This window comes from Pangasianodon hypophthalmus, chromosome 18, assembly GCF_027358585.1.
Source record: "Pangasianodon hypophthalmus isolate fPanHyp1 chromosome 18, fPanHyp1.pri, whole genome shotgun sequence".
Classification (NCBI taxonomy): Eukaryota; Metazoa; Chordata; class Actinopteri; order Siluriformes; family Pangasiidae; genus Pangasianodon; species Pangasianodon hypophthalmus.
This window is the reverse complement of record NC_069727.1, coordinates 11,455,298-11,476,134: the sequence shown is the minus strand read 5'-3', so window position 1 is coordinate 11,476,134 and position 20,837 is coordinate 11,455,298. Positions and strand designations below refer to the sequence as shown.

Below are 20,837 nucleotides of genomic sequence, written 5' to 3'. Positions count from 1 at the left end.
TAAAAGACAAATCAGTATTCACGCAAGGAAAGTTCTCCATATTCTCTGTGATGCTGCGCTGATTCTTAAATTGATTTAAGTGGCAGTTCATTCAGATTATTAAAATTACTTTTCAAGGCTAGTCCATGCTTCTGAGGTTGCCAGATTCCTGAGTAGAGGTGTTTTTTAACATCTAGGAAATGGAGATACTGCATTAGATACCCTGTTGCTATCTAGTTTTCTCAGCTGAACAAGCATTCACCTGCTATAGTTACAGCTCACTTTAAGTAAGTATAGTATATAATTACAGTACTGGGTAAAGAAATGCTGTAGAGAAAAGATGCTTTCAGAAATAATGAAATGAAATGTTTCTACATTAAAAGAAATACTATAAAGAGCAGTAAACAGTAATAAATGAAACAAAGTCAATATTTGGTCTGATGAGCCTTTGCTTTAAAAAAAAAATTAGTAATCTCAGGTACAATGTGTGCAGTTTTATAAGGAAATGAGCTGTAAGTTTTACTGAGTATCTTGCAGAACCAGCCACAGTTCTTCTGGAGACTCTGACTGTCAAACTTGCTTCTTATTTTTGCAGCAAAACCCAGCAGCCTTCATTATGTTTTTTGTCTTAAAAGTGCTCTCTTATGTAATATGCTGCTTTCTTTACAGACATACAAACATTTTTCTGTAACATTTAATTTTTGCTGGAAAATTAATGTTTGGAAATCTAAAATGTTTTTATACTGACTCGATAATGTAGAAGTCATAAAGTACAATTCTAAAACAAAGTATGTGCTAAAAAATACAGGGTGCCTAAGACTTTTGCACAGTACTGTATATATATATATATATATATATATAAATATAAATTCATTCGTCAAGTTCAGCAGTGTCTCTGATTAAGATGCTGCTGTGTTTTGTTCACCATGTGGAAAAAAAGTGGACTTGAGATAATTCATTATTTATGTTTTTAATATAACCCTTGAATAGTATTTTATTGTTTCTGGAGTGAATTTACAGCACAAAACATAAATTGTGGTTACATTAATCTGTCAGACAGTGGAGTTGGACTTACTACTGCTCTGAGACACAAGTTTGTTTTTAATAAACTCCATCCCACATGAACAGTTCCTACATGACTGTCCAAGTCTAAAGTCTGATTTTGGTTAATTTTGGTATTAACTCTTCATTACGTATGTATACTTCAACTCTAAATATATTCCATAGTGAATAAGAATCCTGTTTAAATTTGGACTGGGTTGGAAGGAGTTAATTAAAAAAAAATTATTCCTATGTGAAGAAGAGCTGAAGATGGTGAGAAATGTATAAAGCTGCAAATATCACCACCAACTAAAACAAATTTATGATAAGATCATTAGTTGGCCTCATTGTAATTTCCATTGTTTAAGAAAGCAAAGCAAATTATTTTTCACCTTGTCACCTTTGTTTGTAGCAGCATAAAATTATAGGTCAATTAATATTTGAAGATAACATAGTTTTAGTAGTAGTAGTGTTTGTGTATTAGTGGTACTGCAAATGTTCTCCAGCATGAAATTATAGGCTTATTAATATTCAAATACATTCAAAATACTAAATATTAAAAAGGCATTTCAATTGCTTCATTTTTTAAAATACTTTTTGTGTCACTCATATTGTGTTAATGTGTACTTGTGCTTTCTCATCCTTCCCAGCATGTGAGTGTGACCCGTTGGGCTCAAAGAACACTTTCTGCAATTCGACCACAGGCCAGTGCTTGTGTTTACCTGGTGTTTACGGACGTCAGTGTGCCCACTGTCTGCCCGGACACTGGGGCTTCCCACAGTGCCAACCCTGCTTCTGTAATGGGCACGGAGAACACTGTCACCTTCACACAGGCCAGTGCTTGGAGTGCAGAGACCACACCACAGGAGATCAGTGTGAGAGGTACACCAAGAGTCTATCCTTAAAACTCTACATTTTCAGCTCTGTATAATATGAAAGCTTTCAATGATATTACATGTTAATATTAAATAGACGTGGAAATTATTGTTGTTTAGATTCCTGTGAACCTGCACCAGAACATGTTTTAAAGTAGGTCGCTATATCAGTCTTGAAACTATGTTATACACTTAGGGTAACGTATTGCGTACATTTATTGCAATAACCAGGGTTCAAATTAAAGTGTCTCTTAAAGGGGTTAAAGCCCCTAGTTCCAGCCAGAGCTCTGCTTAGAGATATAGATTGATTATTATGTTATATAATATGCAATGTGTTCAAGTAGCTTGTACATCAGAGCATGACATCTGCTTGTTTGAAACTTAAATTTAGTTTGGATTTGAGTTTTTATATCTCTAAATTAGCTCTCAGATATCAGCATGAGTATGTGATTGTCCTCGGCTTGATGGTCTGAAAGACTAGCTTTGTCAGGAGTCTCAGGAGGCTCAGGCTCAGGTTCATTCAAAGAGGGAGATAGTATAATGAATGAGCTTACACACTACGAGATTAAGGAGGAAGGTAAAGGGATTAAGGCTAATTCGTTGTTCCTCAGTGCAGTTGTAGCTAACAACTGTCACCTGTAATGGCTTCCATCTCTGTAGGTGCATGTGTATATACATATACACACTGAATATATCACTTCACTTAGTACTCACAACAATGAGTCTTCACCTATAATGAAACCACTCCTCAGTAGAGTCCCTCTCAATACGTTCTCCAAATAATCCCTTAAAAATATCCTGTGAAATTTACTTTACCTACATACAGCTTAATCTAGTTCACCTCAGTGTATTGCCTCATATCCTCATGTGTCTGTCTATTTGCTCAAAACCTGCTTCCAGTTACCACAATTCTCACATGATGTATGTAGCCAACTTCTGAGGTCTAGGATTGTCACTGCAGAATTGTTTCTCAATTTCTTTTAGTGTTTTTATCTAGAGATACTACAGGAAATAAAACATGAATGTTGACGCCTAGTTATCATGATAATACTATGGCAGGCATCATGGCATCCTTTTAATATCCACGTAAATATGATGTCCATAGGTGCGAGAAAGGTTACCATGGCAATGCGTTACTAGGCAGCAGCGACCGCTGTCGACCCTGTATGTGTCCCGATGGTCCTGGCAGTGGAAGACAGTTTGCAGACACCTGCTACCAAAACCCCAACTCACTCCAGCTCTTCTGTGTGTGCAGCCAAGGATACAAAGGTAACAACATTCCTATTACGTAGCATGTTACTGATAAAGTAGGTTGTACCTATGTTTTAGAATACATTTCTCAGTAAGTAAAATGAGTAAACAGAATTAGGTCTTCTGAGTGTTTAGTTGCAACCCTCTGTGTTCTTGGTACAAATATTGCATCATTTGCACTGGTGTCAGCAACGTTCCAGCTACAGTGCATACGTTTTTTTAGTGAAAATTCTAAAAAGAAAACATGATTATTGAGTCAGAGGAGACAAAATACTCAATGTTCCTGTAAGTCACCTTGACTATCCTGTATCTGGAGGGACATTTTTATGCACACGTCCCTTCAATATCTCAGATATGTTAAATGTCATCACGCCACAACTTCAGACATGAACAAAGTCTGGCTGTGTGGTGATTGTCAGGAGCTGCAGCCAATTAGGAGAGAGAGAGAGAGAGAGAGAGAGCATGAGAGTGTAGCCTGAAGTAACTCATAATAGCATAACATCCTGTATCATTAACAGCTCTGAGCATGGACTGAAATCTGGCTCATCTGTAATCTGATTTGATTAAAAACATGTCAAGTGAGAATGTAATGTTTCTCCCATTTGCCAGCGTAATCTCTAATCTCAGGCTAAACCTAGTCTTCATGAGAACAGTGCTAGCCTACATTAGCCTACAACTTGCTACATTACTGTGCTGGTGCCAAGCTCTACAGTTGCATAACTAACTTTGTAAAATTCTTATGATTGCAGTCCAACAAGAGAATCAGTTACATAATTTTCCAACTGTTTTTCACAAACCTGGTTTTGTGGGAAAAAAACATGCTGTCACAAAAATGTCACTAAAGCCAGACATGAAAGTGGTACATTGATAGGAAACTCAGGCTTTTGGTTGCATGTTAAGAGCAAATTGTGTATGAATGTAATCTGGGTTCTCATAAGGAAGATCCAACTAAATGATCCTGATCTAAACAACTCTCTCAGAAATCTGGCAGCATGTTCAGCCTAAAAATAAGTCAAATGCCTTTGTGTGAGAATCCTGCCATGTGCTAATGGTTTCCAGTGCTCTGTGCAAAGCAGTTACTTTCCCACTGAAAGTGAAACTGATACAAACAGGTTTTAGGTTCAAACTCAGTGCATCATTGCTGTAATCTGCACACAAGTCTGAAACATGCACACACACATTCCACTAATTTACACACCCATGGATATGGGTTGCGTCCAGGCCAAACTTCACATCAGATCACTTTATGAGTGAAAATGAGACTAGCAGTTCTAGCTAGGGCTGCATAAATGTGGACCAAAAATAGCTACTGCTACACTTTCCAGTTTTGTTTTTCACACAATTCTGTGTAAACTCAGAGAGTAAACACAGAGACTGGTGTGTCTGAAAATCTCAGAAGATCAGTGGTTTCTAAAATACTTCAACCATCCTGTCTGGCATCAACAACCACCGTCACTTGATTAGGAACACATGTAAACCTGTGCATTCATGCAATTATGCAGTCAGACGCACAGTGCATAAAATCATACACATACAAGTTAAGAGCTTCAGTTAATGTTCATATCAAACCTCTGAATGGGGCAAAAATGTAATTTCAGGGACTTTGACCATGGCATGGGTGTTGGTGCCAGATGAGCTGGTTTGAATATTTCAGAAACTGCTGATCTCCTGGGATTTTCACACCTAACTGTCTCTAGAGTTTACACAGAATGGTGTAATGGTGATTTTTTTTCCCACATTCTGATGTTTGATGTGAACATTACCTGAAGCTCTTGACCTGTATGTACGTGATTCTATGCATTGCACTGCTGCTACATGATTGGCTGACTTTGCCAATCATGATTGGCTGAATTGCATGATTGAGCAGGTGTACAGGTGTTCCTATTAAAGTGGTTGGTGAGTGTATTGATACCAGCTGATCAAACCTTAATGCATCACATTTAAAAATGCATTAATTTGGTGAAAATTGATTGTTTTTATGTATTTATATAAATTTTCCATCTCTCCAATGCCTTATTTTATAACACTTACAGAAAACCGATATGGTCCGAATGCTCATACATCTGTATTGCAATATTCTGATAATGTTTTTCTCTCCTCAGGACCAAGGTGTGAGGAATGCGCACCTGGTTACTATGGCAACCCGAAGGTGTCAGGTGGACGGTGCTACCCATGCCAGTGTAACGGCAACATTGACATGCATGACCCGATGTCCTGTGATGCCCGCACGGGCACTTGTCTCAGGTGCCTGCACAACACTGAGGGCCAGGCGTGTCAGCACTGTCGCCGTGGCTACTATGGAGATGCTAGCACCCAAAACTGCCAGAGTAAGTATGTGTGTGTGTGTGTGTGTCGATCTCTGTATGTGTAGAGACATACTTTTCTAGTGTGTGTGTCCGTGTGTTTGCTATGATTCCATTTCCATTTTCATTTCCCTGAAGTTCCCTAAATTTTGTTGTATTGTTAAATTCGGTTTTTGCATCTTCTGATTTTGTTTTGTATTGTCGTACATTTGTAGTTTTGTACATCTCTCCTCCACTGTACTATAGACCATTATTTTCCATAATTTTTATGAATATCATAATTTTTTTTAGCTGGTTCACCCATGCCTATGTTATTCATCTGTAAAAGCTCATTTGTTTTATTTGTATTTTGTGTGTGTGTGTGTGATTAGAGTGTATGTGCCAGCTTTTGGGTACTGACAACCACAAGTGTGTAGATGGTGAGTGTGAGTGTGACCAGGTGAGTGGGCAGTGCCCGTGTCTACCCAGTGTAGAGGGTCTGCACTGTGACCGCTGTGCCCCAAACACCTGGAACTTCCACGGTGGCAAAGGCTGCCAGCCATGTCAATGTCATCCCACACACTCTTACAGCCTGTCCTGCAACGGGGTGAGTACACACACACACACACACACACACACATACACATACACACATACACTCTAGGAATGTAACTGAACACTAATACATTATTCTAAATGAAAAAAGCAAAAGATTGCATGAATCAGGAGGTTTTCACTTTTCTTGCTGGTGCGAGCAAGTGGGCGGATATGAAGCACACAGAACAAAGAAAGACAGCGTTCATTCAGTTTTCGTTCAGGCATCCTTAGTAACTGCCTGATCAGGATTGCAGTGGTTTGAATTAGGCTGCTAGTTTGTTTATATTTTGGTTAGTAGAACTAAATTTATTAGAAAATATCATGGACAGGTACAAACAAAAATAATAACTGCATGAGTGGGATTAAAAAAAAGAACAGTCCTGCACACATCTCAGGTCGATACCAATTATGACCTCGAGTGATGTAGCTGAGGTTGAGGAACTGTCAGAGCCAGAATTCACAGATCATGCTGACAGTGCTGACATTTCTAGTGATAGTTTATATGTAAAGAAAAGGAAAGAAACTTGTGGTTGAGGCTACGTCCACTACAGGTTTAAATCTGAATACAGATACAGATACAAAGTCTTGTATACAAAGTCTTATTGTGTTACACCTCTACCACACATATGCCTTTGATTTCAGCATATACCATAGCCAGTAAATTTAAAGTTATTTGGCAGGTGATTTCATCCAAGGCAACTTACAAGCAAGGCAGAACACAACCCAAGCATGCCATTCAGGGTTAGTAATCTTACTTTAGCGTCCAGCAGTGGCTCAGTGTCAGTCCTGGGGTTTTGATCTCATAACCTCGGCAAGTACACAAGTGGCTTTATTCTCACTGGATGGGAAACATGGCTTAATTCCTCTCTTCCTGTTGACTCATAGTGATGTTAGCCAGTTGAGTACAAGGTCATACTCCAGCCTTCATGTTTAACCAGGCTCGTTCTGTTCACTGTTTACTCTTGGCCAGCGACGTGCATACTAAACTCCTCAAATGTGTTCCTTAGATGTCTGGTCAGTGCTCCTGTATGCCAGGTTTTGGTGGCAGGACCTGTGAGGAGTGTAGAGAGCTGTTCTGGGGTGATCCAGAAGTCAAGTGTTATGGTGAGTTTAAATATTTGTCTGTTTGTCTCTCTGTCTGTCTAACTGGCTGTATGTCTGTCTAGTTGTCTAGACAATTTGTCTGGTAGCTGGATTTCTTTCTGTATAACTGACTATCTATCTGGCTAGCTGTCTTTTTGTCTCTCTGCCTAGTTGTCTGTCAAGCTGTTTGTCTGTTTTTTCTCTGTATCAGATGCTACAGCAGGCACAGGCTAACCGAAACTGGACAGTTAGGCCTAGTATTATTGTTTTCGCACTTACGTTTTCCTTAAACCAACCTTACTGACTACAAATACAAGAACAATCAATTCACATTTGTAACCATACTCATTGATGAAAGGCAGGATCATAAGGCAATTATAAGTATCATCATAAGTAAATTATAGCATTTTATACACTGGGAATGTTACATTCAATGCCATCTTCAAATTTGGCAACAGCCGATTATGTACCACAATAATGAAGCAACTACCACGGCAAAGAGTAATAAAATTAAAGGTGCAATAGATATATTTTTTTTATTTCTTACTAGTACAAATAACATTGAAATAAGGATCCCACGTTCTCACCCCCGCAGCCCAGGTTTGATTCCCAGGCAGGGAACCAACCCAGCCACTGGGAGTGTACTCTCAGTGCTGGTCCCAAGCCCAGATAAAATGAGAAGGTTGCGTCAGGAAAGGCATCTGGTGTAAACCCTGTGCCAAATCAAACATGTGGACCAATGACCTACTGTGGTGACCCCTAATGGGAGAAGCCAAAAAAACAACATTGAAATATGTAGAAATGCTAAAAGATTAATGGTTTAAGCCATGGCCTCAGCATAAGTGTATTATGTGGCTGAGAAAACCCATTTAAAACCTGTCTTCATGTCCTGAAGGCTTGTTTGTCAACGCCCGTTTACTCTGCCCCATCTCAGTGTCAAATCAGCAAGCACCCAGTGCAGCCACGTAATTTGTAAAAAATGGAATGACAAGAAAGGTTATTATTGTTGAGGGTGTTATGGCTTTACATAACAAATCAAGTAGATAAACTTTGTTTGTTTGTTGTTGATGTTTTTTTTTCATTACAATGTAAAAAGAACAGTAAGTGCACTTGGGGATATCCTCGTAGATCATTATGAGCAGAATTTTGCATGTTTACAGAGTTGTAACTTGCCTTTCAAGCAGCTGAATGTCCGAGTGTGCTTGCAAGTGATGTCATGACAGTCCTTGTTAATGCTAACTCTAGTGGAACTACCATACATTCTGGGATCGGAGCTTTGTGTACATGGGCTGGAATGGGGATGGGCTCAAGGAGTAAAACTAATCAATTAAATTTTTATTCAGACTTATTTAAGCTTTAGAGACCTAATCATGACAAATTTTGACAAATCTTACCTAATGCACTTTTAAGTCAGAAATTTCTGCTAACAGCTAGCACAAAATGATTAATAAACTGTAAATGCAGGATTACAGTCCAGAGCAGCTTATTGTTTGTGTGGCATATCCACTCATGCAAAAAATGTGACAGAGATTTAAGGCAAATCTAGTTTATGTTTAGCTCATATGTGAGTGTGTTTTTTAGGCAGTAATGTTCCTACTCTTGAGAGTTACTCATTTTTTTCCCTCACACACCCATACCCACACACACGCACACACACATGCAAAACGCACACACACAAGCACACACACAAGCACACACAGACCAAAACATTCCAGGGCAGAAAAATACACAAGGTCTGGCCATGCTCCGTCTGAAAACTAGAAGAATTCAACTTAGAGATTCCAGCTCACATTTTCCAACCATAACTTCTAAACAGCTGTGGGAACACACACACAGACAGACACACACATACACACATGTACCTCTTCTGCTCCTTTATCATGTACAAGTGGTACAAGTGGTAACAATCGATGCAGAAAATGTAGATTCCAGCAAACAGACTCAGCTCACACAGATCCACAAACACAGACATTTTTCATTCACGTAGTGTTTTTGAATGTCAAGCTGTGATCAGTCCACTAACTTATGTGTGTGTGTGTGTGTGTGTGTGTGTGTGTGTTCCAGCATGCGACTGTGACCCCCGGGGCACCTCTACACCACAGTGTAACAAGTTGACGGGAGCATGTGTGTGTGTGGAGGGCGTCGCCGGTCAGCGGTGTGATTCCTGTGGGCGGGGCTATGTGGGAACTTTCCCAGACTGCCAGCCATGTCATCAGTGCTTCCGTGAATGGGATGTCACTGTGGGCGAGCTGACCAATCAGACGCAGCAGTTGGTGGACACTGTGGAAAACCTGAAAGTTACAGGCGTGACAGCAGCCTATCAGGACACGATAGACAGTCTGGAAGGCGGAACCAAGCAGCTCACTCAAATACTAGAGGATGACAAGGCTCAGCAAACTCTTAGATACTCTCAAGAGCTTCTGCAGCAGGCCAAGTATATGTACACACACACACGCACACACTCACACACACACACACACACACACACACACACACACACACACAAAAACTACAATCTTATAAAGCAGTCAGCAATATAATATTGTTATTGCATAATGGTAAGATAGGGGTACATCACTGGATTATTATTTAAGTTAAAGCCTACTACTATTTAAATACTTTTCCAAGAAAAAAAAACATACTTTTACACCTTACATTTTCATTTAGACCTTCAAATTACTCGTTACAATCTCTAAAGTCTCGTCTTCAAGCCAATGACTGTATACTATACTGTATATCAATCAAATGGACTCGGTTTAACATCCAGTTATTTCAGTTTAAAGCATCCAGTTAAATTCAACAATGTATAAAAAAACTATTAAGAATCATGAAAATTTGTCATCTGCTGTAACCTTCTCGTGCTACATAATGGAAAATCCAATGGACTGCAGCGTTGAACTTGAGGATGAGTGCCCCAGGCCCTACCTCAGTAAAATGTTTCAATATGCTGGATTAAGCAAAGACTCGTAGAAAATGAGGTGTCTCCTTTACCTTTACTGAAGGCATGAACTCCATCTAATTTGAAAAAGCTAATTTGCTAACTGGCTATATATTAGTAAGTTTCTCTATTTTCTTAACTAATGCCAGTGTAGGCTAGCATCGATTCCAGAAGCAAACAGATTTAGCTAGGCAGCTAAATTCTAGGTAATGGTAAATATTGGTTGTTTACATGATATTTTACTTCTGGTATAATTTTAAGGCTGTCTTCTTTTATTATGGATTCTAATTGTTTTCTAATATTATGGATTCCATTCACTGTGCAGTCATACTGCTGTTTAAAGACACGGTTAGAAGTCCACCCGTCGATCTGGACATCCTTGACAAACTTAACACGCTGAATTATAAAATAATCTTTTGTAAAAATACATAATTAACAAAACATAAAATGTATCAGATATTTTTTTATATTCCACCTGTTATTGCTTATTGGTAAAATTGACAATTTGGTGAATGATTTTAACTGGAGGAAAATCATTAAAATCATTATTTTTATGAAATCATAAAATCATACTACACAACAAAATAAGAGAAGTGTCATTTAAAAAATCAGATACTCTACAGGATTATACATTTAAAATGATCTTGACTCATTTGATTTTGTTGTTTTATCAGTCATTGTTTTAGTGTTTTTTTACTGGAGTATGCACAGGACTATATCATGGTTGGTTAGGCTTTTTAAATTTGTACTCAAATGCTCTGCCTCTTTCTAAACACTTGTATCTGTAAAACTAGACATCACGATATGCTTTATGCATTGTGATATGATATTTTTGCCATCAGTGACGCTTTCAGCTTTCTAGTACAGTTATTACTTAGGAACAGTCAAACCACAGACAAGAAAAATCTCAGTAAAGGTTACATTTTCATGAGGAAGAGTCTACTTATGAATTGAGCTATTTTCCCTTTCACTTCATTAAGGTTCTCAGTCTTTGCCCTCTCCCTCATGTCTCCTCCTTCTCACTTTCTCTCTTTTGAAATGTTTCTCTGTGTGTTACTCTCAGGAGGATCAAGTCTGATCTGGACCGATCTCTGAACCGCTCGGAGGTGGATGTACAGCAGGTCTCTGAGGAACACGGCAGGGTTGCTGAGGAGATCAGATCACTCAGTCTGGAGACTCAGAAGCAGCAAGAAAGCATTACTAACACACAGCAACAGGTGCTGCGCATCAAACACTCCGACCCAGCGGGTATGAACAAGCTTTCGGTTTGCTCTCTGTTTCTGTTTGCTGTTACTACTGTTGATATTCCAGATCCTGAGAAGGAATCCTGAGTTTGAAAGCAGAACTATGTAATTTAATATAAACTAATAATTATATTATTATTACGAGCCAAGCCACAGCATCTGGTGTTATTACAGCAGTATTATGATTGGTTTGCATCAGTTTGAAAGTGTGTCGTATTCAGATATTTTAGCCACTCCAATTTTCTCTGCTTCTGAGTAATAAGTAAAGATTGACATGTTACAGAAAGTAATGTTGTTAAGTGGGATATTTTGCTTTGAAACGTAGTGGAGGAAAAGTATAAAGTCTGCAAAAATGGAAATACTTTAATAAAATACAGTTACTTGAAAAAAGTACATTAACGATTTACTTGTATCCATCACTGTGTATACCTAATACCCTAATAAAATTAGCCCAGATTTTTAAGTGTTTTCTAGTGTTTCCAAGGCATAGTGTTAGGGTTAGACCATTTCTGGTTTAACTCCGAATATAAAAACAGATAAGAATATTTCGAGCACTAAACGGATTCAGATATAGATAATACGGCATATACGGCATGACACTGTGTTACACCCTGAGTGTGCTATTAACATGTGACTTGCTGTTTTACAGGTGCAGTAGACAGCATTAAGGAATATTACCAGCAGTCAGTGGAGGCGGAGAGCCGAGTCAATCAGGCCACCACAGAGCCGCACAGCCCAGTGGAGCAGTCAGCTGGTCTACGGCAAGCCACAGAGGCCAAACTGGATGCTGTGAAGGGAGAGTTTGAGCTCAAACAATCGCTGGACTCTAAATTACTGAGCACACTGAACCAGGAGCTGGAGCAAGATGACTTTTCACAACTCAGCCAGCAGGTAAACCAACCTGAGAAACCTTTTTTGAAAATGAGATTATGAAAAATATTATGTACATACAGGTTGTTTTAGTTAACAAAAGAAAAGTATGACATGAAAATAGAGATAAAGATGAGATACACTGGGCATTGTAGAAGAAATATAATCTAAATGAGTGGCTTTTGGGACATCCATTGCTACGTAGTGAACAGAACAATAGGGTTAAAAAAATAAGGTTAAACGGTGGTCATATTAGTGAGCATGCTGAACAGATTTTTAAATTTTAGCCTGAGATCTCTCTCTGTTTTTATGAAGGTGTGTGGTGGAGAGTGGAGCCGAGATGGCTGTGGAGCATGTGGAGGTTTGGGGTGTGTGGGTGAGGACGAAGAGCCTCAGTGTGGAGGACAGGACTGTAAAGGTGTGATTACTGAAACCAACAATGCATGGAAAAAAGCTAAAGACCTGGACAAGGACATCATGGACTCGCTAAAAGAAGTGGAAAAGCTTCAAAGGATGGTGTGTGTTAACCTCAGTGCAAATCTAAAGCAGATGGACTACAGTGATGGGAAACTGGAAACTCGATGTATTTTATAATCTGTTAACGTGTTTGTGTGATTCAGGTTTCTGCTGCTCAAGGACGTGCAGATGAGAGTAAAGTCAGAGCACAGGATATCCTGTTGAAGGCCAATCAGAGCAAAGCAAGAGTTGAGCAGACCAACCAGGAGCTACGAGAGCTCATTCAGCAAATACGAGACTTTCTTACAAGTAAGCACACACTTAAACACACACACCCATGTTCATTTTCATTTATGTTTAAACAGATTTGAGTCCAAAGTGTGCATCTTCCTGGGTGTCTGTTTGGACCTCTATTTTTCACTTTATCTATGAGACATATTTCCAGGTTCTTTCAGTGATGTTTTTGTGATGGAATCTGGGTTATATCATACCCATAAATATTAAGATAACACTTTAGTGATCCCAAGGGGAAATTATAGAACATAACATCAACTGAGTCCAAGCCAGCAGTTTTCAGAGTTTGCGTCCCAATAGAAATGCTCTAATTAATTGATGTGAATGTGCCACATTGATGTGTCTAATGACTTCAAATATTCAACACAGTTACATAAAGTCTTATTAAAGGTATGAAATGAGCAGTCATATTAAAGAGTGGCATAGAGAGAAGCCATAAGAAGAAAATTGACTGAAGTTTTTAGGCACACCATTACCAGCAGTGAAAACCACAGGAGTGGAATAAACTCAGACCCAAAGACACTGCCGAAGAGTGGAAAGAAATTGTTAGAGAGATTTGCAAACAAGCCAAACAAGCAGATAATGTTAGAGAAAATTTACACAACCAAGACCTTAAGTTTGTTTGGTTTCACTGATGTTCTTTCATTGTAAAAAGTAACAAAAATGGTCTAAATGTGTATGTAAAGGTATTAATAGTGGAAAAAAAAATCCTCTAATAACTTGCTTGATAACTACATCAGATTTTTTTCAGACATATCTGTTATAACCCTGCCTGCACTAAATGAAGAAAGTTTAAATCGGATTAGATTTGTTTTATACAGGGAGGTGGGTGAATATCTCTGGGATTTTAGTCTGGATTAATCTAAATCCGCCACACCAGTCATTTTTTTAACAGATTGCCAGGTGTCAGGAAATATTACGCCATATTTTATAGTATATCCTGTCTGAATTGACATGCTGGTAAAGATTTTGGGAAAAGAGGTTTCGTGCTATCGTTGTATAAAGACACTCCTCCATGAAGTGCTTTTCTAACCAAAAGAAAAAGTATTGGCCAAGTTTAAAATGCAGAACAATAAAATAGAGACAACGTTTAAAAGCATGTGTCAGAGAAGCGATGCGTCTGGTGGTTTTAGGTAAGTTATTGTGTTCCTAGAACAGTTACAGCCTTCAGACATGTTACAGTGACCTACTAAGCACAACTTGCACAGCCATGCACACTGCAACAATAGCTTATAATGAAAGTCAAAACAGTAAGTTTGTAGTAAAATGAGGTGTATGCAGTGTTTATGTTGTACAACATGAAGCCATGCCCATCTCTGTGATTTATACATCACTTATCGTGTGAAAAATCAATCATATTTACTACAGAAGTCATCTGGAGAGGTCTTACATCCGTAAAACAAAAAAAAATGGCTGAATAGTACTTTAGAGTTTAGTCACAAACAGATTACGAAAAGCACTGTTATAGGAATGAACATGACTGTGTGTGTGTGTGTGTGTGTGTGTGTGTGTGTGTAGGTGGAGCAGATCTGGAGCGTATTGAAGCACTATCTGATGAAGTTTTGAAGTTGAAGATGCCGGTGGTTGCCGGCGAGCTGAAGAATGTGACTAGAGAGATCCAGCAGCACGTGGCCAGTCTGACCGGTGTGGACGACGTCCTGGCTCAAACTTCTGAACAGGCACAAACAGCTGAGAGACTGCTACAACAGGCACACGTCATCAGGTACACACACACACACACACACATATAGGTATAAACATTCTGTACATATAAACACACACATCATAGACATGTGAGACACCCACATTCATGGTGTTTGTGCTGCAGTGAGGAAGCTACACAAGTGGGGGAGGAAGTGGACAAGGTGAAGGTGGCACTAAATGAATCTGAGCACGCTCAATCTGCAGCAGAAGACAGCTTGAAAGCAGCCAAGAGTGACCTTGACTACACACAACAACAGATAACCACTGTGAGTATGTGTTTCTAAGCAGTCTTGTATGTGTGTGTGTGAGGATTGGTTCTCTTAAGTCTTGAGATTCCTTCCTCATGTCATCTCAGGGATTGATCTAAATCTCTGGATTACTGTAAAGCTGCTTTGTGACAGTCTGTTGTCAAAAAGCGCTACACAAACAAATTTGAATGGAATCAAATGGAGGTTCACTGTCTACCATCGGTTCTTTGTGCTTTATTATTATTATCCCATAACACTGTGTGGGTGAGAATCACAGATGTTGCGGTCCATGGAAGTTCTGTGAAGACAGGTGATGGAGCCAACTAGCCGGATAGCACTAGCTACTAAATAAACAAGGCCTTACTGAAGGTGAAAGGCTTTTCTCTGTTATGATCAGTGTGCCGCTCAGGCCACAAAACACAGTTTACATGCTGTGTCTCTCTGAGGCCAATGGTAGCGAGCTGGCTACTGCTTTTAGTTTTGATGTTGTATTTACATTACATTAAATGGTTCCCATGAGTGAAATTGCATTTACATAAACTGAAGGTTTTGTTTAAAAAAAACTAAAAGCTGTTTTAGAAAGTTTACATTAATGTTAATTTTCCCAGATTTTCTCCTCAATTTGGTCACCTGCCAGCTAGCACTCCACTATCATATGACAGCTAGGAACCAGGCTCTGAGACACTTGAAACCAGCCAAATGCATCTTTTCGAACTGCTGCTCATGCAGCTTGGCAGAGCAGTGTAACACACATGGAGGAAAGTGCTATCTGCCCTCTTCCACATACACAATCTCTCAGACACCCATGACTGACTGGTGTCAGTGTGACTAACAGGGGAGAAAGAGTATGCCATCCCTTGGCCAGTTTTGCTCACATGGCTCCCGGATGGCTGTGAAATCAGCGGGATTCAGACTTACGATCTCCAGGTGATAGGGTGAACGATTTTGTATTGTGCCACTCAGGAGCAAGTTAAGGTTAGGTTTACATGTCAGCAGGGAGAGAGCTAAGAATTCTGGACCCTCCAAAATCATATTATTTTGAGTCCCAAACCCTCTATAATTTCACATTTTGGCAAGAGAGCATAGCACTAAGCATAGCACTACTTACATCATTATGAATTACGTGTGTGTGTGTTTTATAGGTGGACTCAGAGACGGTCGCAGCTGAGTTCATGCTGAGTAACGCCACTCAGCGGTTGCTGGATCTTGAGAGGAACGTGGGTGTGGTGCGACAAAAGACTCAGGAGAACTCTGACAGTGCAGAACTTGCTCAAAACAAGGCCGAGTACATCTCTGAGAACACGGAGCAAACCAAACGGGTAACCTGATCCCCTGTTAAAGAGAAGAGGATGGAGGGACAGTCACAAGTAGAGAGGAATAAAGAAGAAAAACAGACTTGGAATTGCATAACAGTTAGGGATTTGGAAAATAACCACATAACTGTGTGTGTCTGTGTGTGTGTTTGTCAGACACTGGATTTAGAGGTGCAGCCTAAGTTCCAGACAGCCCATGGCCTGATGGAGGAGAAAGCAGCAGGTGTGTCTGATGCACGCCAGAGAGCAGAACAACTGCAGCAGGAGGCAAAGAATTTAGTGACTGATGCCAACAGCAAATTACAGAATCTAAAAGGTAATCTCACCCACACACACACACACACACACACACACACACACACACACACTCGCACACAAACACACACATAATTGAGTGTATGAAGAAAGGTGTACACTGTGAGTGTGTATACTACATGTGTTTAGAACCACTCTAAACAACTGCATTGATTGGATGAGAAGTAAAATGAAAATGAACCGTTTACACTTTTAAAAAATCAACTTTATCTTTATCTAATCTTAAAATTAAAGCTGTATGATCGAGTGCTAAAACTCTATAAATGCACCTCATAGTGAGCCTCAGTTGTGCACACTATCAGTATGTGTGCAGATAGTACAAAATAAACCCATTTATTATATATAATATCAAGCTCCACCCACAAACACACCTGCAACTTTCTCAAGGATTTGTTTTCGAACAATCACAAAAATAGCAACGTTAACGTCAAAGGATTTACAAAGCAGAGCTGAAGGTTATACGCAGAGAAAGATATCATTAACAAACAAATGTCCATGAGGAAAAATTACTTTTAATGTTATAATATTTCTTAATATGCTTAGTGTCTTGAATAGAATTGTTCAGAATTTAATAAAATGCTTTTGAATAAACTAGAAAACTAATGGATTGTGAATCAAATTGATTCACTATCAGACCAAAGATTCACACCTGTAGTGTATATACGGTGTCTCTTTTTCCTCACAGAGCTGGAGCGGACATTCTCAGTGAATCAGAGAACTCTGGTAGAGAAAGCACAGGAGGTGGAGGAGCTGGAGAAACAAGCACAGGCCGTGCTACAGGAGCTCAGCCAGAGAGTCACAGTATACAGCACCTGTCTGTGAAAACTCTCCCCAAAGTGATTCATTTATAAACGCCACATTATAGATACTTTCTAACACTGAATTACTTTAACCACCCGTCCCCTAAAAAAATCATTGTTTTGACAGTAACATTAAGCTAAGTTGGTAAGGACTCTGACTCTGTTGACAAGCGTTGCAGTTTTCTGCATGAAGCGACTGAGATCTGCTGTGGCCCAAAGACACACACACAATAAAGCACTGTTCTCCTTCTGCTAAGCCACTATTTCTCAAATCCTGGTCCTGGAGTCCCACTGCACAGCACATGAACTTAACTGAGAAGAATATTTTCATATGAGGGGGAAATGTAACAATTGATAAAGATGGATTTGGTAAAAATGCAGCTGTAAAGGTTGAGCTAATCAAAATGCAGTCATTTGATTTCAGTTCTAAGATTGAAGTTCTATAACATAAAGCATGAACCATGCTTTGATTTCTGTCCATGTTCTGTCATTTTTCATTCAATATCCATACCATAAAATAGCAAAACTATTGTGTCCATGTGGAAGTAACAAATATTATTTCTTTTTGAAATGAAAAAGGCATGCATATTAAAAAGCAATTTGCTCATTAGAAAGGTGCTAAATATTTAAGCGTGCATTTCTGATACTTATGCCTTGTGCTGATCTCCTGGGATTTTCACCCACAACAGTCTCTATTGTTTACACAGAAAAACCAAAACATTAAGTGAGCGATATTTCTGTGAGTGGAAATGCCTTGTTGATCAGAGAGGTCAGAGGAAAATGGCCAGATTGGTAACAAGCTTCCAGGAAGGATATAGAAACTCAAATAATCACTCTTTGCAACTGTGGTGAGCAGAAAAGCATCTCAGCATGCACAGAACATCGAACCTTGAGGTGGATGGGCTATAACAGCAGAAGACCACGCCTGTCAGCCAAGAACAGGAATCTGAGGCCATCAGGGAAACAGACTCACAGAAATTGTGCAGTTGAAGATTAGAAAAAACATTTACCTAGTCTTTTTTCTAGTCTTCAGCTGTCCAGTATCACTGAGTCATTTATGTGAGAGTTTACATTTATGAAATCAAATAATTTCATAAGAATTCACTTTGGCATTCATTTGCAATACAACTATTTTTCATTTCATGTGCATTTTACCAAATCCAATTTCTTGTTATTTTCATCATTTGGCACATTTGGTTGCTAAGCATTTTGTCCGTCATCAAATGATTTATTCAACAGTGTGAATACAAAGGAAAAAAATTCAATACAAAGAGAAGGTCATCAAAGCTGTAGTACATAACCTTTGGGAATTTCTGCCCTCTCTATTAGAAGTATGTTATTACAGCAGAAATATGTTATTATAGTCTGTGCTCGGCTGATTAGTCAATTGTTGCAAATAGCAAACCGATAAACATTTAAGAGTTCACATAATGCAGTGATGGGACTTGGTGCAAGAACACTGTAAGGTGTTTTTCAAAGCACACACACATGGATTCTTGCCCACGGCTGATTCATTCAACACATTCACAAATTGGTGTGTTACAGCAGGAAAACACGTGCAGTGTAAACCATTTCCAAGACCAGGATTTCCTTTTTTCCAAAACCTAAATGCATTCTTACATACAAGACACACCCAGGCTACTAACTGTTCACCATTTAATACATTAACAATATCTATAGTCCACTGATAGAGTTCACTGATAAAGACTGTTTAAATTTATATGTACTATATCTATGTGATATTTTACAAGCATGTGAGACCAAAGTTTTTTGTATTCAGAAATGTCTTTTCAAGGTAAAATATTTAAAAATTGCACTCAGTGGTAGACTATAAAAAAAGGAACAAACATTGTAGTAGGTTTAAGCTACAGTTTCCTACCTTATAAGAAATTGTCTTCTGCTTTATGAATGTGTGTGTAACTGAAATCTTACAAATAAATTTGTCTAAATTACAAAATCTTCAGAAAAAAAAAATTACCACTGGAACAGGTTTTAAAGATGGACTGGTCAATATTTTTACTGTCCTTACTATTAAATTAGGACCTTGACATTAAAAGGCTCTATCTGTCTTTTCTTAGCAATAACATAACTTGTTATTTACAAGCCACTGGATACATGTAAGAAGTGTTATTTCTTAAACATCTAAAAAAAATAATAAAGTTGAAATGTTCTAAATAATAGAGAAGCTCAAAACTCCTCCTTCATATTCTCCTTTAAATATTCCTCCTTTAAATATTCCCAGCCAGTTAGCAGATTTATGGCTATCATTGCTAGTGTGGTTGAGTGGTTTCCTCCAACACATCACCACTGTTTATTGCTGAGCCTGTTGATTTAATTGGATTCTTTGGAGTTGGTTTTCTCTCTACGCTTGGGTCAGGGACAAGTCGCTGGCAATGGGGTCCTTTAGAGCCAAAAACTTTGCTCACTTTATAGCAAATAAATACCATCAGTGTGTCCTGCTGTCAATGCCGCAGGGATTAAAAACTTCAATTCCACCATCGGCCCTTTTCAGGGCTCTAAAAATGATTTCCTGTCAGTGATCTAGACAGGCAACTCCATGTGCTCTTCAGGTCAGGGTGGATTTTTCTCAGTGAGCACAAGAGGGCAGCAGAATGCTTCTCAACTTGTTCAAGCATCAATTCCTCAGCATCAAAGATATACTTCTGAGTAAATTCTATAGTGTTTAAGACAATTATGACTAGGAGACATGACTAAACGGGAACACTTTACTTTGACATTCTGTGTAAGAATCACGACAGAGAAACACAAAACGAATGAATAAGTACAAAGTCTTAATACATGCAGAGAGACTAGAAAACAGAGAGGTAATTTGGTCTTGTTACATCTAAGCTACAGGGAGAGTGCTTGCTCTTATAGACACAAGCAGCCTTAGTTCAGGTCTGTTAGTCTATTAACATCCACTGCTGCTACGATTCTGGGAGTTAGCTGGGAGTTAGCACCTGTCTCCTCTTGCAAGGAGAAAAAAAAAAAAAAAAAAAAAAAACACACACACTTGGAACATTTACCCCAAATGGAGTCTAATCAGTTTGCTTCTGTAACCTTAAGATCTCATTCTTAAATAAACAACCTTGTACAATAGCAGTGAAAGTCTATAGTTACAAACTTTGGGACTTTTGGACTTTTAACTCTAACCCTAACCCTGGGAGCTGTGGCCCAAGTGGCCAAGTTATAACAATAGATGTTAAGAGAGAAGTCTGGTTTAGAAATATAGCTATCCCAATAATGTTACAGCTTCCATCTATACTGGGAGAATAACGCCATAAATTCTACTGCCATACAGCCATCCTTCCACTGTTCTTTTCTTAGACCACAAGGTAATAGGTGTTCACTAAAGCTAGCGATACTCTGCTTTCATCTCTTCTGGCTTGGTGTTTTTTTGTTTGTTTGTTTGTTTGTAACTTTGTGAGCTAATGAAACACTACAGAACTGCATGGCACCCACTACTGTTAGCATTGCTAGTCTTACACTGCAAAAAAAAAAAAAAAAAAAAAAGTATCTTGAATCTAGTTTGTCTAGTATTTCTAAT

General features: G+C 38.8%; 1 protein-coding gene across 1 annotated transcript in view; it reads left to right on the top strand.

Annotated features, from left to right (window-relative positions):
• The window catches only part of lamb1b (laminin, beta 1b), a 36,955-nt gene extending 17,609 nt beyond the window's left edge, over positions 1 to 19,346 (top strand). Inside the window, exons 19-33 of the mRNA XM_026923198.3 lie at positions 1,671 to 1,902; positions 3,001 to 3,164; positions 5,249 to 5,473; positions 5,821 to 6,035; positions 7,033 to 7,129; positions 9,173 to 9,542; positions 11,110 to 11,294; positions 11,940 to 12,181; positions 12,476 to 12,676; positions 12,781 to 12,925; positions 14,429 to 14,633; positions 14,739 to 14,880; positions 16,005 to 16,181; positions 16,332 to 16,491; positions 17,176 to 19,346. Of these exons, the coding sequence (XP_026778999.3) occupies positions 1,671 to 1,902; positions 3,001 to 3,164; positions 5,249 to 5,473; positions 5,821 to 6,035; positions 7,033 to 7,129; positions 9,173 to 9,542; positions 11,110 to 11,294; positions 11,940 to 12,181; positions 12,476 to 12,676; positions 12,781 to 12,925; positions 14,429 to 14,633; positions 14,739 to 14,880; positions 16,005 to 16,181; positions 16,332 to 16,491; positions 17,176 to 17,312 (2,897 nt within the window). The 3' untranslated portion in view covers positions 17,313 to 19,346. The remainder of the gene's footprint in view (positions 1 to 1,670; positions 1,903 to 3,000; positions 3,165 to 5,248; positions 5,474 to 5,820; positions 6,036 to 7,032; positions 7,130 to 9,172; positions 9,543 to 11,109; positions 11,295 to 11,939; positions 12,182 to 12,475; positions 12,677 to 12,780; positions 12,926 to 14,428; positions 14,634 to 14,738; positions 14,881 to 16,004; positions 16,182 to 16,331; positions 16,492 to 17,175) is intronic.
• Positions 19,347 to 20,837: the final 1,491 nt, after the last annotated feature.